Genomic DNA, 23,811 nt, shown 5'->3' with positions numbered 1-23,811 from the left:
AAATGCGAGCTTTTCTTATTATATATATTCCCGCTTTAGTTTTAAAAGAATACTTCTATTTGAAAAAAAAAATCATTACTATTTCTATTGTTTTTGTATTTTAATCGGTAAAATTGTTACAATTACTGTTGTTATATTTATCCTAACTGACTCATTGACATACTTGCTTACTGTGTTAGTTACTTTAAGATCATATATCGTTTATTGAATAGAAACAGTTTACCCTTGTTTCCTGTCTTGAATCTATGTAAGCAATTTCCGAACGACAAACAGTGATTTTATCAAGCAATTAAATTACCGATTTGGATATATTGTTTCGATTCTAACACGACATCAACAAATAAATGCTGCCGTACCTGATATTAAGCAAAATTGCGCCTGATTTGTTGAACCTCAAACAGTGATTTTATAGCATAATAACACACACTTTCGGTTTTTCTATGTTCAATAGGGAAAAATGCGGATCGTGTTAGAATTAGACAACGTGATTAAATAACACTTTGATTTAAATTAGACAACGTGATTATATAACACTTTGTTTTTAAATTGGACAAAGTGATCATATAACACTTTGTTTTCAATTAGACAACGTGATTACAAAACACTTTGTTTTCAGATAGACAACGTGATTATATAACACTTTGTTTTCAATTCGACAACGTGATTATATAACATTTTGTTTTCAATTTGACAACATGGTTAGGCCTATATACTCGTAGAAATATTTTAACATTAGGACAATTTAAACAGAGATTTCAGGTACTCGGTGATTTCGAAATGGTCTTACAAATGTTCAAGGTAGAGCAAATATTTAATATAAAAGGAAGAAACATAAAATTTAATCAATACATATTTTAAGTAATTATTTAGATAAAAAGAGAGAAAAAGTATGAATTACCTTTGAAGGTAGAAATTTCATTTAAACTGTGAAATCAATTAATTAGTCTTTGATAATTGTATGGTTACAGTCACCAATCAGATTTATCAATATAAGAGAATATCATCACCACAGGGACAAACGTTTTGCTATGATTTCAAATAAGATTCGTTTAATAAGGAAGTAGCTTGTCATGGTTCAGTAAATCTTAGATTTACGAAACCAAACAAAACTAATTTAAAAGTAAATGTTTAAAAGATTCGTACTGGATAATTGATTCCGCATCATTGAGAATTTTCATTAAATCATCTTGACTAACACACCATCATTTGAAATATATTTTAACTTAACTATTCCTTTAACATGTTTTCAAGATATCACCAGTCTCATATCATTGTGTTAATATTAATCAGTCAGAAAAAGAGAGAAAAAGGCTACAACAACAATTAATTGTCTGTATAATCGCTGATTATGTCAGTATATAAAAATGTTTTGGTTTTTTTTCCATCTTGTCAAAAAAAAAAGAATAAAAAACAATCGGCATCATGCTGATATAGTATATATTACAGCAATAGCAATTAACTACACATAGAGGATATTTGTTTGTTTGCAAGTACAATGTACGATGAAATTTTATTTCATCGAGTGGGCTTTAAAAACAGTATTCTCACGAGTGGCGTAGCCACGAGTGAGAATACTGTTTTTAAAGTTCACGAAATGAAATAAAATTACACCTTACACAACAAACAAACACATTTTCGTTTTATTTTATGCTTAAAAACAAGTTAAAACGAAATTTCCTTAACATTAACGTTAATATTAAAATCTGTTTTCCCGATTGAGAGCCTCATTTATTCGAATTTCTCATTAAATACAAGAAGTCTTGGGCTGAAAATAAGTTCGACAATCAACGTTCAATGGCGGTGATATTATTCATTTTATTAATTATATGAATGATCGCTTGTTTTTAATAGGAGAAAAAGTCCAACCATTCATCCATATTTCTGTTACTTACTGCGAATTTATATTAGACCTGGCTTTGTTAAATATAAGCGGCCGCCTTTTTTAAAAGTTGAGGAAAATAATTGTGTTTGATTCAGAGGGATATCATTTGGATTTGTTAGTCATAAACCTTTTTAAAAGAAAGAGAACTTATTTATGGATTGTAACAGACAATAAATAAGTGTTGTCAGAAGTGTAAATATTCAAAAAGCGGCTAGGAAATTTGAAAACATGGAATTGTTGAAACAGACTTAAGTCATTTTTTTCAGATTGGGCACCCTCATGGCACAACAGATCTGGATTGCTCATAATATATCTAAACAAACTTAGAATTTATTTTACATTTTGCCATCGCATGAAATGGAAATTTCCAGAGATTTCTAATGCCGGAAGAAATCATATTTCGGATATATCTTATGATCGGATTTTCAACTAGATCGGATATATCATTATATGTCATATAATATATGAATCATTAAATGTAGTAAGAAGGGGCAGGTAATCCAGACTACTGGGCCGTTAGACCGCCAACTTCACGTCGCTAGGTCGCTGGACCGCTAGCCCGCCAACTTCACGTCGTCATGTCGCTTGGTCGCCAATTTCACGCCGCTAGGTAGTCGCCAACTTCACGTCGCTAGGCCGCCTGGTTGCTAGACCGCTAACTTCAGACATCTATTTCAAACTTAAGTAAGAGTCATTTTAATTTCTTTGTCAAAGTTCCACAACACTTAAAGTTTAGGCCGCTAGGGCGCCAACTTCACACCGCTAAGTCGCCGACTTTACACATCTCAAATTCTTTAACCTCATATCTAGCCACACAATAGATACTTTGATTTTTGCTCTTGATGTATTGTTGTTTAGTGTTTGTCGTTATTGTAGTGGAAACGGTTTTTGTTTATGATAATATCAATTTCCAACTACATGAGAATGCATTACAATGAAAGAGTAGGGTGATTTTAAACACACCGCATTGTAACTATCCATTATAGGTTTTAAAAAAGAAACATGGTTGCTACATAAGACATTCTGTGTTGTGCACAATTCGCAAAAAATAACGAATGTTTGAGAGGGAAGATATCATGTTAGACAATGTAACTATGCTGACATGTATACAGCCGTCGAAGGAAATGATAGAAAACGTAACATTAATGTTATTATTTCTATTAACACAACCATGGTTTTGGAAATGCAAAATTGTGAGCAATTTTCCAAACAAACGAAAACATTGTAAAAACTATAAGAAGTAAATGGAAATTATTCAGATACGTGTATTTATTTATGTTCTTCATGCAGATTTCTAAATAATGTTAACGGACATTTTAAAGTCACGCAAATCTAGTGATCTTCAATACAAAAATCAGTAACGGGTCTACAATTTCGATCCATCTAACTTCTAAAATTATTTTTATATATACCGGTAAACGTTACAACAAAGATGCACGCACGACTTAAATGAATGCGAACAAGAATAAGAAAAATAAAACGGGTACATACAACTGTATTATTATTATTACAGGAATAATGGTATATAATTAACAAAGCAACTGATTTAATATTTCGATTATACAAGAATTAACATAAAGGAGAACGACTTTATATACCACATATCATGACAGACAATAGATGGAACACAGTTTTGGATGGGAATAAAACAGTAACTGAAATTGATTCTGAATATATCATTTATAGAAGCAGTAAAGAATTCGAATATAAACAAAGGGACCTCTGACCCTAAGGACAGACAAGCAGTGACATCTAGTGTTTATTACAAGAATTTGAACGATGTTGGTCACTTGACCATACTTATTGCAAAATGTGTTTCCAAATTTTTTACCATATACTAGTACATGGTCCTAATTTCATAGCTGTACATCAAAAACAAGAAAGTAAATCACAAAGTCAATATTTAGGTTATCTGAAATTAGATTATATTTTTACACGCGAAACTGTGAACATGGTCAAATTGTCAAATCTGTAAGTGAAAGAAACAAGAAAGTAGGTAACTAGGTCAAAATCTAGATCAGCTGTTTCAATTTAAAACGGTGCACATGGTCTCTAAATTAAAGTACAAAAAAGTAGATCACTTGGTCAAAATCTAGGTCAGCGGATATCAAAGTTCAATTCTACATCTGAAACAGTGCACATGGTCCAAATTTCATAGATGCATATCAAATAATAAAAAAGTAGGTCAGTGTGTTCCCTTGGGCAGGGCAAATTTCATCCCCCAAGGCTTTAATTTAAACAACCATGATACAGGTCTACCAGACAATGTTCAAATCAAATATCTAAGCTCTAGCTTTCTCCGTTTTTTAAAAAACAATACATTTTCTTAAGTTTTTGTTTAATGTATGTAAAGAATACTCGTGACCCCCAGGATTGGGATTACTTTGACCCTTGGGCCATAATTTGAGCAAGTGTATTAGAGTTTCACAATGGTTTATGCCAAATATCTTAGCTCTAGCCTAAGAAACTTCAGAGTTAATTTTCCTTTAAGAGTTTACTATATGTTCACATATGCCCGGGACAGGGCAGATTTTGACCCTTGGCTATAATTTGAACACACTTGGTAGGGGTCACCAACACAATGTTTCATGCCAAATATCTAATCTCAAGCTTTGTCATTTAAGAGGAGAATATTTTTTAACTTTTACATATAAGCAAAACCTCTGACCCCCGGGGCAGAGGCAATTTTGGTACTAGAGACATACTTCGAACAACCTTGATAGAAGTCTACTATACAATATCATTGTATGTTAAAATTTGGCATTCTTTTAACATATCTTGGCCGGAGAGGAAGCTACAAAATGATAAGTAAATATGAATTAATTAAATTGGAAATTGGAAGAATGGAAGAACGCTTTTGTACGTTGAGTGAGGGACATACATACTATATAAGATTTTCAAGCACATCTGTTACTAATTTTCTTACAGATCTCAGTTAGAACATTTCTAACCACTTATTCAAGGACTCACAATACATAAGGTTACACATAAAAAGAAAAAGATAATAATAAAATTGAACTACAACATATATTCGTATTTACAATGAACATGTTTTTGTTTTTATCCTTCAGAATATAATCATGATTTTTTTTCAGTACTGGCAGGTCTATGTCTTCAGTTCAAAGTTTGAGTAGATATCGAAAGTTCGTAGATACTCGTTGACACAATGATGGCAGAAAATGTACTGGTCCTGAAAATAGAACGTTAGACAATGATGACAAAAACTGTACTGGTCCTGAAAATAGAATGTTTGACAATGATGACAGAAAATGTACTGGTCCTGAAAATAGAATGTTTGACAATGATGACAGAAAATGTACTGTTCCTGAAAATAGAATGTTTGACAATGATGACAGAAAATGTACTGGTCCTGAAAATAGAATGTTTGACAATGATGACAGAAAATGTACTGTTCCTGAAAATAGAATGTTTGACAATGATGACAGAAAATGTACTGGTCCTGAAAATAGAATGTTTAACAATGATGACAAAAACTGTACTGGTCCTGAAAATAGAATGTTTGACAATGATGACAAAAATTGTACTGGTCCTGAAAATAGAATGTTAGATAATGATGACAGAAACTGCACTGGTCCTGAAAATAGAATGTTTGACAATGATGACAGAAAATGTACTGGTCCTGAAAATAGAATGTTTGACAATGATGACAGAAAATGTACTGGTCCTGAAAATAGAATGTTTGACAATGATGACAAAAACTGTACTGGTCCTGAAAATAGAATGTTTGACAATGATGACAGAAAATGTACTGGTCCTGAAAATAGAATGTTAGACAATGATGACAAAAACTGTACTGGTCCTGAAAATAGAATGTTTGACAATGATGACAAAAATTGTACTGGTCCTGAAAATAGAATGTTAGATAATGATGACAGAAACTGCACTGGTCCTGAAAATAGAATGTTTGACAAGGATGACAGAAAATGTACTTGTCCTGAAAATTAGAATAATTGACAATGATGACAGAAAATGTACTGGTCCTGAAAATAGAATGTTTGACAATGATGACAAAAACTGTACTGTTCCTGAAAATAGAACGTTTGACATTGATGACAGAAAATGTACTGTTCCTGAAAATAGAATGTTTGACAATGATGACAGAAAATGTACTGTTCCTGAAAATAGAACGTTTGACAATGATGACAGAAAATGTACTGGTCCTGAAAATAGAATGTTTGACAATGATGACAGAAAATGTACTGTTCCTGAAAATAGAATGTTTGACATTGATGACAGAAAATGTACTGTTCCTGAAAATAGAATGTTTGACAATGATGACAGAAAATTTACTGGTCCTGAAAATAGAATGCTTGACAATGATGACAGAAAATGTACTGGTCCTGAAAATAGAATGTTTGACAATGATGACAAAAATTGTACTGGTCCTGAAAATAGAATGTTTGACAATGATGACAGAACATTCACTGGTCCTGAAAATAGAATGTTTGACAATGATGATTTAAACTGTACTGGTTCTGAAAATAGAATGTTTGACAATGATGACAGAAAATGTACTGGTTCTGAAAATAGAATGTTTGACGATGACAGAACCTTTACTGGTCCTGAAAATAGAATGTTTGACAATGATGACAGAAACTGTACTGGTTCTGAAAAAAAATGTTTGACAATGATGACAGAAACTGTACTGGTCCCGAAAATAGAATGTTTGACAATGATAACAAAAACTGTACAGGTCCTGAAATGAGAATGTTTGACAATGATGACAAAAATTGTACTGGTCCTGAAAATAGAATGTTAGATAATGATGACAGAAACTGCACTGGTCCTGAAAATAGAATGTTTGACAATGATGACAGAAAATGTACTGGTCCTGAAAATAGAATGTTTGACAATGATGACAAAAACTGTACTGGTCCTGAAAATAGAATGTTTGACAATGATGACAGAACATTTACTGGTCCTGAAAATAAAATGTTTGACAATGATGACAGAAAGTTTACTGGTCCTGAAAATAGAATGTTTGACAATGATGACAGAAAGTTTACTGGTCCTGAAATAGAATGTTTGACAATGATGACAGAAAGTTTACTGGTCCTGAAAATAGAATGTTTGACAATGATGCCAGAACATTTACTGGTCCTGAAAATAAATGTTTGACAATGATGACAGAAAGTTTACTGGTCCTGAAAATAGAATGTTTGACAATGATGACAGAAAGTTTACTGGTCCTGAAAAATAGAATGTTTGACAATGATGACAGAAAGTTTACTGGTCCTGAAAATAGAATGTTTGACAATGATGACAGAAAATTTACTGGTCCTGAAAATAGAATGGTTGACATTGATGACAGAAAATATGCTGGTCCTGAAAATATAAAATGTTTACAATGATGACAGAAAATGTACTGGTCCTGAAAATAGAATGTTTGACAATGATGACAGAAACTGTACTGGTCCTGAAAATAGAATGGTTGACAATGATGACAGAACATTTACTGGTCCTGAAAATAGAATGTTTGACAATGATGACAGAAACTGTACTGGTTCTGAAAATAGAATGTTTGACAATGATGACAGAAAATGTACTGGTCCTGAAAATAGAATGTTTGACAATGATGACAGAAAGTTTACTGGTCCTGAAATGAGAATGTTTGACAATGATGATATAACTTGTACTGGTCCTGAAAATAGAATGTTTGACAATGATGACAGAAACTGTACTGTTCCTGAAAATAGAATGTTTGATAATGATGACAGAAAGTTTACTGGTTTTGAAAATAGAATGATTGACAATGATGACAGAAACTGTACTGGTCCTGAAAATAGAATGTTTGACAATGATGACAAAAACTGTACTGGTCCTGAAATGAGAATGTTTGACAATAATGACAAAAACTGTACTGGTCCTGAAAATAGAATGTTTGACAATGATGACAGAAACTGTACTGGTCCTGAAAATATAATGTTAGACAATGATGACAAAAATTGTACTTGTCCTGAAAATAGAATGATAATGATGACAGAAACTGCACTGGTCCTGAAAATAGAATGTTTGACAATGATGACAGAACGTTTACTGGTCCTGAAAATAGAATGTTTGACAATGATGACAGAACGTTTACCGGTCCTGAAAATAGAATGTTTGACAATGATAACAGAAAATGTACTGGTCCTGAAAATAGAATGTTTGACAATGATGACAGAAAGTTTACCGGTCCTGAAAATAGAATGTTTGACAATGATGACAGAAAATGTACTGGTTCTGAAAATAGAATGTTTGACAATGATGACAGAAAATGTACTGGTCCTAAAAATAGAATGTTTGACAATGATGACAGAAAGTTTACCGGTCCTGAAATGAGAATGTTTGACAATGATGACAGAAAGTTTACCGGTCCTGAAAATAGAATGTTTGACAATGATGACAGAAAATGTACTGGTCCTAAAAATAGAATGTTTGACAATGATGACAAAAACTGTACTGGTCCTGAAAATAGAATGTTTGACAATGATAACAGATATTTACTGGTCCTGAAAATAGAATGTTTGACAATGATGACAGAAAATGTACTGGTCCTTGAAATAAAATGTTTGACACTGATGACAGAAAGTTTACTGGTCCTGAAAATAGAATGTTTGAAAATGATGACAGAAAGTTTACTGGTTCCGAAAATAGAATGTTTGACAATGATGACAGAAAGTTTACTGGTCCTGAAATTAGAATGTTTGACAATGATGATATAACTTGTACTGGTCCTGAAAATAGAATGTTTGACAATGATGACAGAAAGTTTACTGGTTCTGAAAATAGAATGTTTGCAGTTATGACAAAAATGTACTGGTCCTGAAAATAGAATGGTTAGCATTGATGACAGAAAATGTACTGATCCTGAAAATAGAATGTATTGACAATGATAACAGAAAGTTTGCCGGTCCTGAAAATAGAATGGTTGACAATGATAACAGAAAATGAAGTGGTCTTAAAAATGTAATTTTTGATAATGATGACAGAAAGTTTACCGGTTTTGAAAATAGAATGTTTGACAATGATGACAGAAACTGTACTTGTCCTGAAAATAGAATGTTTGACAATGATGACAGAATATGTACTGGTCCTGAAAACAGAATGGTTAATAGCTATGACAGAAAATGTACTGGTCCTGAAAATAGAATGTTTGACAATGATGACAGAATATGTACTGGTCCTGAAAACAGAATGGTTAATAGCTATGACAGAAAATGTACTGGTCCAAAAAATAGAATGTTTTATAATGATGGAGGTTAATGTACTTGTACTGAAAAAAGAATGGTTTATAGTGATGACAGAAAATAAATTGATTCTGATAATACATGTATATTGGTTAACAATGATGAATGTACTGGTCCTAAAATAGAATGGTTTTCATGCCCTGTCCTAAAAAAGAAATATTATGCTGATTTGACATTGATCAACAACAATTTTGCCTACAAAATATACTCTACTAAGCTATTGTTTATAAATAATTTTAAAGATAAAATTGCTTCCGACTCCTCTACGTGTACTTCTGTTTATAACATGTAATAAATCTAGGGTCGCCCTAGAAGAAAATTAGGTAGGTTAAACTTGTGTGATCCTAATTGAAGCTTAATCAATTTTAGTTTAGGAGTGATTGTTTAAGCTTTTGATGAGAAATATTTGCAAATGCATTATTTTGTTACAATGATCATTTTGTATATAATTTACCTTATCCGGTACAGCTAAATGTCTTCTGTGTTTCAGTTGTCGTACGGTATTGGCAACACTCACTTCCTGGTCAATTTGTATTTTCTCCAACAACACTGATACTGCACAAAATAGTCCACTTTTCTTAGCCCCTGTCCTTTATAATTACGAGTAAAATGAAAAGTCGATTACAATATATCAAGAACAAACGATAGTAGCAGAATCTTCTAAATGTAAAGAAAAAATTCTTCACTTTATCCATACCAGACATGTGGAAAAACAGCTAGCATTTTTCGCATATATTTTTCGATTTTTTTTTTCAAAGGAACGGTTCGTTTTTTTATCTGGAAAACGGACAATGCTTTAGTAAATTTTGATAATATAATATTAAATATACGTATATTATAGTAAAACAATGACAAAAGTATGTTCGCATATAGATGTATTCGATTATACTTTTTCATGGCCTATTCAGTATAACAACAGCTTTCATTTTGAAAGATTAATTGAAACAAAATACTATAAATTTTCGAATATGTTAAACATATCGGGCACATTGATTTGGATATGAATTAAACCAGTAAGTATCAACTTACAAGCAATGTACCAGTATTGGTCGCTTTATGTCAGTCCCGCTAAATTTTAGTTCCATATCTTTAACAAACTGTACAAACTTGACGGGCTCTTCCGGGGTGCTTTTGCTGTCACCCCATCGTGTGTACTGAACATGCATTATTTCAACCTCCTCAGGCCCAGACTGAAATATTGTTATAATACAAATATATTTTCATGATATCAAAAAATATATTATAAATGTTTAGTGAAGTTTAGTGCAAGCATGGTATGATGTGGACATGAAATGCACTAAAATGATAAGTAGTATAACATTATTGAATAATATCAATTATTATTATTAATTAGCTAAAAAGGTAGAATAATCCTACTGATATGAAGCATTCAAGAACGTAATGTCATAATAAAGTATTTACAAAGCTTAAAAAGAAATAAACTACTAAAATGTTGAGATTTTTTTACAAACTTCAATTATGATACACCATACTATAATTTTATTGGATATTTTCATCTTCCTTAACACATATTGGTCTGTACTATTTCCTCGTTCAGTTTTTATCATGAAGGCCCCATTAACTAACGTTTGGTTATTGTCAGGACAGTAGATTCCAACGTTCTGTACAAAATGAATAAAAAAGGAAAATGTTTAATCAAATAAGGGCATAATTACGACATGTTTTATTGTATATTCAAGTTGCTTTCATATTTTAGGAGAGGTTTATCTGCTATGAATCAGGAGGAATACAAAATATGTAGTTCTCCTACAAAACGTTCAGATCCTATTTTCAGTTATTTTAGCGATGATTTAGCGCATGTATCAATTGCTTTACCGAAACTGTATCATCATATTTTTAATTTAAGTACTTTGGTTTAACTACTAAGTCTTATTGAAATTTTAATATAACTTCATATATTTCAAAAACAATTTTTCATCATCGCAAGTGTTCTAAGATAATGAATATAAAGTTTACTTTATTTTTTGACGACGTTGTTTCCATACTGATAACGCACGAGACATTCTCTTGGACAATTAACGTAAGAAAGTCATCAACCGTGTCTGGTAAAGGTGTTTGTGCTATCAGGAAACGATTCACGTTTTTGAAACTCTGTAGAGGCAATCGAGTAAGATAGACTTGTAGACGATAAAAAAACATTACATACTTAATTTCAAATATATGTAAAGCAGTAAAGTAGTTAAGATACAACAACGTTTTTATGAATTAATTTCCTGACGTGTGTTTTCCGAATTCGTTTCTAAACATTTAATAAAAAAAATAAAAACAATATTTAACCTAATTATGCTGTGTGCACTGCTCACATCTAATAATTACCATATATTAAATACAAAACAGATCAAAAAAGATATAACAGCAAAAGAACCCGATTTCCCCTCAAATCAGCCTTAATGCAATAATCATAAAGTAGTAGCTGTTGATTGCGATTATTGGTAGACATTATTTGTATTAATGATAACCAAATTTATAAACATCTCAAAACAAAATGGATTTTCTCAGAAAACTTTCATTTGTTGGTGAGATTACTTTATTATTGAATGATGTTTAGTCATAATTTAAATACTAACAATCAAAGTTACTTACATTAACATAAATGGCATTGATGTAATCTGAACTTCCTGGAGATCTAGCAATGGATAGCCGAGGTCTGTTACGATCTCCTACAACAAGTCATTATACTCAATCAATCATAAACTCTCTTTTCATGTAACCTTTATCGACCTTAACAAAATCATAATTGATTACTGGTTATACATGCACTGTAATATTGTATAAAAAACAACTAGATAAATGTAACATCATTTACCTGGAATGTCGGAACAATTTCTGTTCATTTTAACTAAAGTTTTGTTTCGTTCAACAGCTTCCCTTTCCGTATCACATCTTTTTTCGATAGACGCTTGAAGCTTCTTTATCGGTGAAGAAACGTAGAAATTGTAAAAATAAAATAAAAAATCTGCCATAGAAATACATTGAATGTATCATTAATTAAATTTTATGAGTTTTACATAAAAAAGAAATCATCGCGATATACACAAAAAGTCAATGTCATGTAGGAATAATTCATTACCTATTTAATATTTTAAAGCATGTAAAAGAAAATATTTTCAAAAAAAGTGAATGCTTAAAAGAACAACATTCACAACTTTTCAATAGATATGTTAATTCATTACTCTAATCTAATATTTATTCGTATTTACATGGTTGATATACGAAACTATTAAAAACATATTAAGACATGATTTAAAAAAAAGTGTAAAAACCGAACAATTGTTGCCAGAAAAACGAAACAAACAAACCTCAAACATATTCCCCAGATGATCTTCGGTGTGTGTCTTCATATATTCATTAAACATGGAGGCATCAACAGCTTTACTGTCAAAGGTCAGAGTGTGAACTATCGCGTTATGAAGGTATTGGTATTGTTCCTGTACAGGTAAATATATGATTGACTTCATTACATAACTAGACATTTCAATCATGTACTGTGATTTTAATACAAGGTTAATAACGTTTCGAATATATTACTTTATGAGCAACTTCCTTTAAAAGTCGACTAGAGACAACATCATAACAGTTATCATTATGTTTTATCACACACCCGTGTCGATTTTGCGACTTCGTAAAAATGGTATATGCACGGTCGTGCATTTATTTTGACGTGTCGTCATTCGCGTTATACAAACATATACTGTAAAGACGCGCTAAATGTAAGCGTTACACTGCCTTTTTTGCGTATGTGATAGATAGAATATTATATTCGTGTAGGTTCACCACTGAATGTATTGAGAATTTATATTTAGAATGAAAAACTTTTATGTAAAATGGAAATAAGTCAATACTTAAAAGGGTTCTTTTAAACAGTTTAGGATTTATGAACCTAGTGACAACTTACAACAGTTTGTATCATGTTAACCCTCTGTTCTCTCATATTCCTTACAAATGCGTATATATCTACTGCTCCCTCGGCCTCGCCCTCATTTGTTATACTATCTAATGCAATGTACGTACCAGTTCTACCTATTCCGGCGCTGAAACATCATAATATTTCTACGAAAGACAGGTGGTCATTTCAACTTCAAGAATCCCCGATTTTATCTTCTTCGTGAATTAACAATTTAACTTCGTAAATTTACATTATCAACATACGGAATTCACGATTTTATGTTGAAATTGTGAATTCAGGAAGAAGTTGAAATTGTGTCACCACCGGTCTTTTGTATATTCCAACGTGTTCTTTTTTAAAAAAAAATAAAACAAGTTACAGCAACAGCTTTTGCTCTCCTTTCTTTTACAGATAGAACAAATGTACACAAGTATGACAACATTTAGATAATATGGATATTTGGTGATTGTAGACCTACAAACATATAAACAATATTTATAGCTATATATAGCTACCTGCAGTGTACAATGATTGGGCCATCCAGTTTAGTCTTAGTACTGTTGACCTTCTGACGAAATTCTATCAAACTCGTGACGTCATCAGGTGTTCCTTTATCTGGCCAAGCAGTAAAATGAACTTGAAATATTTCTCTTTTGATAGAATCCTGGGGGAGGATGAAATAATTATAGTACTTGTTCATTCATTATTATGTATCTGGATACATTTTAAAAATTACTAAGTAACATTGTGAGTATTACAAGTATATCAAGCTATTTTACGAATTTCCCTTGAGCAATTTCAGCATTACTTGATGTAATCAATGTAAAGAAAAAAAAGTTAAATGATTCTTGATACATAAAGCTTTTACTTAAGGTATTAGGACCCTAATGGGCACTATCAGGAACTAAAAAATTGACATCATAAGTCAGATGTATACCTTAAAGTACACCTGTATGCAAAATTTAAACAAAGTTTACCGTACGGAAATCAAGTTATAATGGCCACTTTTCTGAACTCAAGCTAGGATGTTATGAGGGCCCTTTTTTAGAAAGTAGGAACCTTTAAATAATCTGCAATAACATTCTAATGATAAATGTTTTCCCATTAATTTTTGGTGAGAAACAAAAAGTACCATTCAGCTAACAATCCAAATAAGCAAAATTATGGTTTCTACTTAAAATTTATGAAATCTGTATAAAAATGTTACCCTACCCCACCCATTTTTACCACGTGTCCGACCATTTTTCTACTTAGGGAGCCTAATTTAAAAAATTCTTAAAATTTACCCAAATGAGTGCCTGTTTTCAAAGTTTCCCTCAATTTTTAAAAAAGTACATTGGTTGATCTTGTAAAATATGAAATACTTTTACCGTCTAGTTTTGATTATATTACACTTTGAAAATATCAGGTACCATATTTATTACTAGATTTAGCATAATTTAGCCAATAAATACCTATATAAATTAAAAAATCAAAATTAAACACTTTTTTCTTTCCAAATGGGACATGAGAGATACATAAATAATGTTAAAAGAAAAAAGGAAAGAAAAAAAAAGTTGACCCTTCTGGGGATTGAACCCATGGCCCTCATTTTCAATGTAGTTAACAGTAGTTCTATCCTATTTGAATACTCTTCAAAGCAGAGGTAATGCATTAGGGTGCTAATACCTTAAATCGAATTACAGAAGGGATATATTTATATACAGTTGACTCTCGGTAACTCGAAATCCAAGGGACTGGGCATTTTACTTCGAGAGAAACGGAATTCGAGTAAGATGGATCTGCCGCCATTACGTTGACATTCGTACATGTATATACATGTGCCTGATTGAATGTACAAAGAAGTAGGTTTATTGTTGTTGATAGCGGCAATGCTACAATATTTAACCGTTGAAATGACGGTAAATCACTTTCAAGTACAAATTATGAACAAAAATATATAATTTAATGCATGTATATTAATAGTGAAACATAAACACAAACATTCGTAGCAATGACATAAATGCAAGTTTGTCAGTATTCGTAAGTAAAGCACATGTTTACAATAAACACTCATGACAAATCATTAAAATAAAAGCACAATAACACTTTTATATTAACAACAATTTATCTTATATTTGAAGTGAATTTATCAAATTAATGTATGCAATATGACGGAACATTAATTATACAAATTCCATTTACGTTGATAACACACATCAATACCTAGGCTATTTTTTTACTAACACCAGTCCTGTCAGACTGGCACGCGTCTTAATTTTGTTATCTAACTGTGAAAACCAATTCAGTCTTGAAACCGATTAAAGCCACTTTTACGACGTGCTAATAATACATGATGACCGGCAATAAAAATTTCTATGGAACGTGTGAATCACAAGGAGAACATCTCACCTTGATGTTGCCGACCTTTGATCAGTCGGTTGTTTTCATAATTCGACTAATTGAGATGAAAATATGTTGGACTTTAATTGACGGGACCAAATTTTCTTTTCGACTAAACAGGAGTCTCGGTAAGTCAAAATTTGACCTAAGCGGAGTTAAAATACAAAGATAAAGAAAGAAATTTGACGGGACTTTAGAAATACTTCGACTTACGCGGAATTTTGAGTAAAGCGATTTTGACTTATTGAGAGTCAATTCATTATCAGTGTATTGTGTAATCGAGATTTACCTTTTGAACACTAAATGATCTGAATATATAGTCGGCGTAGCTCTCTTCAGTATGACACGTGACTTGTATGTTAGCAAACATGAGACTAAAATCTTTCTCCGGCCAATACTGGTCACATTTTGGTACCTAACATGAGAGAAAGTTGCGATGATGATATCAAAATATAATGATTCATTACCACCAAGCACTCAATAGCTTGATATATGATCCGATCTGAAGTTATATCTGAAATATTTTCTAATTTTCTATCGTACTTTCGACGTAAATTTCATTGACATTTTGTTAAGATCTTTTTCATTTTAAACTCTATAATGTCTATAAGATTAAATAAAGGAATTTATTACTTAAAAATAAAATAAAGAGAAATATTGTCGAAATAAAATGCATATTTTCATGATCCGTATTTTCACCGTTCATTTTATTTTTCACTGCAGTGAAACGTATTTTCCATATTACCGAACTACTTCTTTTCTAAATTATGCCAGTACAAATTAAAAAGAAGTCTTTCAAATCATAAGGTAGAAAAGAGAAATAGAGGATATTTGTTTAGTTCAGTGTAAGATCGGAATATATTTCACCGAGTGAGCACCAAACTTTTGGTGTTCACAGGGTGAAATATATCTCGATCTTACAATAAACTTAACAATTTTTTTTCATTATATGCAAAGAACGTTTAAAGAGACATTCAAACCTAGTACTACATGAAAAGCGCCCCAAAAAATTATACAAAAGTGACGTCATTAAGTTGGTTTTCAGTACTGTGCACGCAGGTATTTCACTGACTTAAATTCAAAACAGTGAAAAATATCAAATTTATATTTTCACTGTTTCAAACAGTGAAATTATCAGTTTATATTTCATGCTTTCCAGTGTTTTTCTGATAAACCACAAGTGAAATATAATATATAAATTCACTGTAGCCGGACAATATTTGAATGCGGATGAAAAGAATATCGATGAAAATAAATCCTTTATTTACATAAAAACTTGAATATATAATAAACAGAAAATTCAAGTTTTTCCTTGTGGTATGAAACTATTATATTTCACTTGTGGCTACCGCCAGTCGTGAAATGTTTCATTTCATACCACTTGATGAAAATAAATCCCGTATTTATAGGAAAACTTGAATATCCTCTATATCTCTCTATATATTTATTGATGAAAATAAATCACAGAGAAAACTCACCCCGCCTTCCTCAAGGTTTGTTAACATAACAATTTTTCCGACATTTTCCTGCCAAACCATTATCCAAAACGCTGACATATCGCCCATGTATTTATATGTAGGACCTAAATGTATATAGTTTATAGTTATTACATGAAACGCAGTTTTAAAGCACAACCTTATTTCGATATTCATTCTTTCCCCAAAATTAGGATGAAACTGTCAGTTGCCAAGTGGTTATGGTCGTTTACTTCAAACCACTTGCCTGTCACAGCTGGGAACGTAGGCGGTTCTACTCAGGTACCCGTTTGTGACTGAGATAATGTAAAGAGGGGCACATGCACCGGGTGACACATGAGGTCTTCCTCCACCAGTTAAGCTGGAAAGTCCCCATATGACATCTACTGTGTTGTGTTGTGTTAAACCGAACAAAAGAAAAAAAAGATGAAACCTATGCATCATTGAAATGTCATTTCCTAAATGTTAACAAACTATTACACGATACAAATTTAACCAGGATGAGTGTGTGAATAAATTGACTAAAATCAAAACATCTTTCAATGTATATTGTGCGAAAAAAGTTAATAACTTATTGTAGTTTGTAAAAAAACGTACCTATTGAAGCAATGTACGCTTTATACTTGTTATATCCCTGTAAAACATAAACACTCAAATATAATAAAAATCTTACTTCATTTAATATAAGGTATACTAAGATAACATTTTGTTTAAGTTAGAAGTTATTCTATTCAATCAGCGGAGTTTGATATACATTTGTATCTATATTCGTAGATTTCAAGTTTTAATATATATAATTTTACAAATCTTATTCACACTGGCACATGTAATAGTAAGAATCATCGTAATAATACTTGCATGTATATAGCTGGCGTTTATATAGTCTGATTCACCATCATGAAGAACAACACGCGTGTCGTCATCTTAAAAAAAATCAATTATAATACTTCACAAACTCTAACACAAACAACAAAAAAACAACAACCTAGAAAAAACAACAACAAAAACAACACAACAACAACATCATAGGTTAAAAGCAACGACTAGCCTATCACTCGTAAACATGAGCAAAGTAATATTATTGGTTAATATTTTTCATGCAAAAAATGTTATTATTTGCGCATGCTGTTTTAAGTTTATGAGGTAGACATAGTACAGGTTCTAACATCAACTTATGAATTGGAAAGCCGTAATCGAACATAAAGATTATATAGATGAAGAGATAATTGATGCTGTCTTTTTTAAAGAGATATTTTATAATAACTCACATGGGTAAATTCCTTTGTAGCGGTTTTTAGAAAGGTTTGCTCTTTTCTGCGAGTCAACATATGGCTTAATCAGCTTGACTGGTAACGACTGATAAACAAAATACGGAACACATTTTATATTGTTTACAACGATCATATATTATTTCAATTTTCATGTTTTTTGTTTGTTTTTGCTTTAAATATGTTAAAAAGTAAAATATTGGCAAGTGAAAAAAGAAAGTAATTTACACACTACAAACGGAAGTTACAACCAGAAAAATTAATGAAAATTAGGCCAGAATATGCAAAAGAAGCTTTAACTTTTAGTCACGTTGTAGAAACATGGTGATAAATACTGCAAAATCAGTCTGTAATTGCATTTAACATGTACATTTGTACATTGTTCCTTGAATTGTGAATATTTTTGTTTTTCTTAAAATCTTAGTACATTTATCTCAAGGTTGATTTTCTTGAAACATTTTGGTTCATCTGGAGGCAATGCCACGTTAAATGCTATTCCTTAAGTCTTGATGGGTTCCTATCAGTGAATCTTATATCTCTATATCAATAATTTATTAATCAAAGAGTATCAAAGATTTATATTTATATCTATAATGACTAAGGAATATACCTGAAACTCTTCAACAAAATCCTTCTCCGTTTTTTTGGAAACAAATTCAGGAAGTTGATCAAGGTTTGTCTTTCTTTTTTTAACAGCTGCTTCATTGTAATAAGTGTCTTCACCATCAAGTGTGGCTTCCTTTTGTTTATTTTCATTTAGGGAGACCTATCATCAAACAAATATAAGTATCCATCATTCTCAATTTGTATCATAGTTTGGGGACCTTTCTGTTGAAAATGTGTTAGAGTTAAATCGTATACATATACTTGCACAGTGCTTTAAGTATCAGTTACCCCGCACTCTAGAGCATGCCCATTGATTAGCTCATTTTTTTCTGGGATTTACTTATTGTGACGGCAGAGAAAGGGATAGCGATAGAAAGATAGAAATATCATATTCTATGGTGGCTGATTTGTTACTCTTTTGCCTGTTGCGTTGCCGGCAACAACACGACAAATCGCCAAACGGCGCATTATCGCTTTGTGATCTTTTCTTCCTGTCGCTAGCGAAACACACCAAACAGCGCAATTTATCGCGGCGTGTTGTCGCGGTGCACATTGCGCTTGACTCAAATGATAAATTGGCTTATTAGCATGATGCTAGCGACAACGAGCCATACGACAGCAGGATAAGAATCTAACCCTTCCATAAAAGCCAAGTGACAGGACGTCATGGGGGCAACGCTCCGTACAAAAACGTGCAATTTGGCGTGTTTGCCAGCGACAAGGCGAAAAGGATATTCAGATGCTCGTTTACTGGTTACTTTTAATTTTTGTCTATGATACAAAAGAGAAAGGACATTAAAACACTCGGCAATCTGATTTATATACGGGGGCTACGTCCCTCGCACAAATCAGATAGCCTCGCGTTTCGGTTCTCATTCTATTACTTAATAGCTTAATGTGAAATACCTACAGCTGAACCTCCCCTCCCAACCCCTTCCTCCCCAGCCAAAAAAAAAAACGACAATAAAAAAATCAACAAAACAAAACAACAAAAACAAAACAAATAAAGAAACTACTTACTGATGCTAAAGTGGCGCATACTGTATGTGATGTCGGTTGCAGAGCGGTGGAATTTGGAGTTACATTGATGTCAAACGTATGGATGGGTTGAGACGCAATTGGAACTTTGTTGACCGTTTTACTCGTTTCTTGTTTCTCGTAGGTAGTATTATCGACTGTTAATTTAGTTGAATTCCTGTTCAAAGATTTTACATCTTCACTTTTCTCCTTTGGTTTGATGGGTTTTGCATAAACTGCATCTAAAATGTTGCATAATATTTTGAAAATATATTAATATCAGAATCAAGAGAATGTGATATAATGTCTCATGTTAAATGTTCATGTAAAGAGATTACTAAAATATCAATGATAGATGAATGTAGACTCGGCTCTGGAGAGTAATATAAAAGTCCATTATTGAAAACGACATATAAACTGTAATACCACTGAGATGAATTACGATCTGTCAAACTACATCTAGTGCCTAATGATATATGTTATAATAATCACTTTGTATACATCATTGAACGCAAATATGTTCATCCTCTGGTGGTTATAGTGAAACATATATATATTAACCATATAAATGTAATGTTTACCGAAGCGTAATCCGATGAAAAGATTAGTTTTTAAGGTTAGAGATAATGTTCTGTAATTTTAAGTCGACTGTTTTTAGTATTCCGAAGCTTATAACATATTTAAATTATAGCGCTTTCACGGTGCATATCCATATCGGTACCCTCTTTGCGAAATCTGCTGAAACGGTACCCTCTCTGAACATGCACAGGTCATTCTCTGCTAACGTTATTCGTTAAGTGTGTATGTAATACTTTTTACTTTTATGTAAATATTACATACTTAATGATTAACGCAAATTAAAGCATATGTCGTGCTTTGAGGGTACCCATGTGTTAAAAAATGAGAGGGTACCTGTGATATAAAAATTCAAATGAAGAGAGGTAGCCCGTGCCGCTGCAAAACAGAAAGTAGGGTGTTTTTATTAATTTTACATTTATTTTTGACAATATACTGCCATTTGTCCGAAGATGATATGTATATGAACATATCAAATATGTATGATGCATATATAATCAAGCCATAGGTTCATTTCAGCCCGAAAAATAAGTCGAGGTGATGGGCGAAGCAAGACATGTCGATTTTTTGTAGCTTATTGTTAAGTTGCAGTACATGAAAATCGGGCACATGACAAATCAGCACATAAATAAAACATCCTAGTGTTCCGTGGTATACATCTTTTCTACGTGACATACCTCCTTTCCTTATTACAATGAAATTTTACTGGATTGGTATCCATCGCTGGTTTGTTTTTAGCAGGGAATGACCTGTGCATGTTCAGAGAGGGTACCGTTTCAGCAGATTTCGCAAAGAGGGTACCGATATGGATATGCACCGTGGCTTTTATTTATTGTTGTTTTCTTTTGAACAGTCTTGTCATGTCGATACAGAGTTGCAATAGACTAACTCTGAAATTAAGAATATTGGGTTTTCCCAGCTAATCCTTAGATACAAACAAACTTTTACAATTACAGTTTCGAAAATAAGCAGGTTCACTAGTAGTGCACCGTGAAGCTTAAACGGTAAAAGTTTGTTTATTCTTACAGGTTAGCTGGGAAAAAGCCACATTTGACGCGTTACGGATAAAATCTTTTTTGATATCAGTCATTATGGGTGGCGTTGGTAGTTTTCACTCCGGATCACGGCAGTAAGCCACATTGAATTCACTAGAGCACAGTTCAACCACCGCATCGTTCCTGGGCAGGCTTGTCAAGCAGTTTACTAGTACTAGTTGCCTTCACTTTCGCAAGGTACTGAAACTTTTGTACATACCGAATCCGGGTGGCCCCGATTCACAGTCCAATGCTCTACCTATTTAGCTAACCGGACGACTTCAGACATTATTAAACCCGCCTGGAGGTTATTTTGTTCGTCTTTTTCAAGGCCAAGTGATTACAAGGAAAGAAAAGTAGATTATGTCATACATGTGGACATGTAAAATACGTTACATTATTTCGTGACGATTGGTATCAATACAAAAGCCTGCAAGAAGTTTTTATACACAAAATATATACATTTTAAGTACATGTATTTATATTGAAAGATAATTATATAACATTATATCATTATTGGACAGATTGATTAAATGCATTATAATTGTAAAGGAACTCACCTGTTCCTCGACCATTCACCGACATATCAGAATCACTAATTGCACTGCGTGTAATGTTCTCTACATCAATTTCGTTGACGTCAGTATGATTGTTATCGCCGGTCGTATTCACGTCATTTATTTCACTATATGTCATAGTTTCATTTTCTGTTGTCACCCCTCTTTTATCATTATCGTTTTGATCTTTTCCGCTTCGACGTCTGTATTTACAAGAAACAGCAAAGCTGTAGATTAATAGCTTATCTAAATCATATTCAGTTCTATAAATTTTTTCAAAGAATTTTGAAAATGAAATTTTGATCATTCACTTCAACAAATTGCATTATTTGAAATATAAGTGACGAATACAGTTTTAAAAACTTACAAATCTATTATAAAATTTGTTTATCACATAAACCACGGTGCAGGAGTGTGATAAAGCTATATATCAAGAGTGTTGTTATTTTATATGACGTCTACATTTTCAAAGTTAGTATCTTTACAGAATTTAATCTTACTTTCGTATCAGTAACAGTAGAATAACAAACATAACAAGTACACCACCACCAATTGATGCTCCAATTACAATACTCATGCTGTTATCGTCTTCATTCAGCAATTCTAGAGCTTGAAAAAGAAAGAATGCATTTTTTCTCGTTCTTGTAGAACAATTGTTGTAACTGACTCGTTTATTGATGATTATTTTTACTGGAGACGAACATAATGGTGAACAAATGGTAAATAAACGCAATAAACCAGGACATGGCATCCTAAGAGAGCTCATTTAAACATAAACGCTTTGCATACGTAATAACTGGAAAAAAATAAATAGAAAAGATGCTTGGGTGTCTTCATGTCAGTCAGTTATTCATTTTAATAAGATTCTGACATTTTAGTTGTTGACTGAAAAAAACAACAAATCAGTTGAAAATAAGCAAATGATGAAATAAGGAAAGTGTCAATGCCGCTATGAGTTCTGTTTTTTATAGAATATATTTCATTAAACTACTTAACTTTATCTTTTGATATACTAGTCTTCTGTAATTTTGTTCATTTTTGGAATATTAGTCATCATCGTATAGGAGTTTAAATTGTTTTTCAGACAGACAATTATAATGGTGATGTTGGTAGTTTTCACTCCGGATCATGACAGTAAGCCAGATCACAGTTCAGCCACTGCATCGCATCATAAAAAATATCATGAAAATATTCAAATCGCTGATTAATTTATAAAAAGTGCTATGCTATATATGCATTTAACTGTAAATTATAATTATAAAGAAACTTACATTTTTCACATTTTGTACTGTTGTTTCCTGCCTTACAACCCTGTAAGCAGTTCCCATGTACTCTGTCACAAGAAGAATTCAAACAATCATTGCTGCATTTAATGTCACAAAAGTTTCCGTAAAAGCCAGCCATACATCCGTCATTGCAATTTCCAGTCAGTTGGTCACAGCGGCCATCATAACAGGTAACATTGCATTGTTTATTACATATTTGTCCATGAAATCCTTTATCACACGAAAAGCAAGTGCCATTCGAGGAACAATTTAAGCAGTTTGTGGGACATTGTTGACAGGTATTTCCCCAGTGATTCCCAATACAGTTAGAACAATTTGTCAATGAAGAACATGTTAAACAGGTTTGTGGACAGTTTTGGTCACAGAGATTCCCGAACTTACCATCGATGCATCTATCACATTTAACCCCGGTAAAACCCTCCTTACAGCTTGGACATTCCCCAGTATAAGTACAGTTTTTATTTTCACAACCTACAGAACAAGTATCAACGCAATCGACACTTCTTCCCTACCTCACATTTATCACATAGATCACCTGTAAACCCATTTTTACATTCTGTACAAACATCGT

General features: G+C 32.3%; 2 protein-coding genes across 2 annotated transcripts; both read right to left on the bottom strand.

Annotated features, from left to right (window-relative positions):
- Positions 1-3,547: 3,547 nt before the first annotated feature.
- On the bottom strand, positions 3,548-17,619 carry LOC132740814 (tyrosine-protein phosphatase 69D-like). The gene is made up of 13 exons (XM_060728817.1): positions 17,494-17,619; positions 16,900-17,003; positions 15,711-15,836; positions 13,555-13,703; positions 13,049-13,184; positions 12,453-12,581; positions 11,960-12,062; positions 11,737-11,813; positions 11,110-11,244; positions 10,626-10,754; positions 10,162-10,322; positions 9,587-9,722; positions 3,548-5,072 (listed from the first exon to the last, which is right to left on the bottom strand). Exons 2-13 carry the CDS (start codon positions 16,984-16,986, stop codon positions 4,989-4,991), a joined length of 1,452 nt encoding a protein of 483 aa, XP_060584800.1. The 5' UTR covers positions 16,987-17,003; positions 17,494-17,619; the 3' UTR covers positions 3,548-4,988.
- LOC132740809 (tyrosine-protein phosphatase non-receptor type 20-like) lies at positions 17,523-23,698 on the bottom strand. The gene is made up of 8 exons (XM_060728812.1): positions 23,226-23,698; positions 22,455-22,563; positions 21,958-22,157; positions 19,791-20,029; positions 18,775-18,930; positions 18,165-18,252; positions 17,751-17,819; positions 17,523-17,530 (listed from the first exon to the last, which is right to left on the bottom strand). The coding sequence occupies exons 1-8, from the start codon at positions 23,356-23,358 to the stop codon at positions 17,523-17,525; spliced, it is 1,002 nt and encodes a 333-aa protein (XP_060584795.1). The 5' UTR covers positions 23,359-23,698.
- Between the last annotated feature and the right edge of the window lie 113 nt (positions 23,699-23,811).

This window comes from Ruditapes philippinarum, unplaced genomic scaffold (assembly GCF_026571515.1).
Source record: "Ruditapes philippinarum isolate M1 unplaced genomic scaffold, ASM2657151v2 ctg2944_1_1_1_1, whole genome shotgun sequence".
In the NCBI taxonomy this organism is placed as follows: domain Eukaryota; kingdom Metazoa; phylum Mollusca; class Bivalvia; order Venerida; family Veneridae; genus Ruditapes; species Ruditapes philippinarum.
The sequence above is the reverse complement of the archived record's forward strand: the minus strand, read 5'-3'. Positions and strand labels throughout refer to the sequence as shown.

What these genes read in the sequence shown, in the direction of transcription:
- LOC132740809 (XM_060728812.1), bottom strand. Translation starts at nt 23,358, where the DNA reads ATGGCTGGCTTTTACGGAAACTTTTGTGACATTAAATGCAGCAATGAT. An exon ending in ATTTTGTTGAAGAGTTTCAG is followed by an intron (nt 18,253 to 18,774) that starts GTATATTCCTTA and finishes TTTGTTTATCAG; the next exon opens with TCGTTACCAGTCAAGCTGAT. An exon ending in CTACAAAGGAATTTACCCAT is followed by an intron (nt 17,820 to 18,164) that starts GTGAGTTATTAT and finishes ATTTTTTTTAAG; the next exon opens with ATGACGACACGCGTGTTGTT.
- LOC132740814 (XM_060728817.1), bottom strand. Translation starts at nt 16,986, where the DNA reads ATGGGCGATATGTCAGCGTTTTGGATAATGGTTTGGCAGGAAAATGTC. An exon ending in AAATTGTTCCGACATTCCAG is followed by an intron (nt 11,814 to 11,959) that starts GTAAATGATGTT and finishes GACTTGTTGTAG; the next exon opens with GAGATCGTAACAGACCTCGG. An exon ending in AAATATCCAATAAAATTATA is followed by an intron (nt 10,323 to 10,625) that starts GTATGGTGTATC and finishes ACAATATTTCAG; the next exon opens with TCTGGGCCTGAGGAGGTTGA.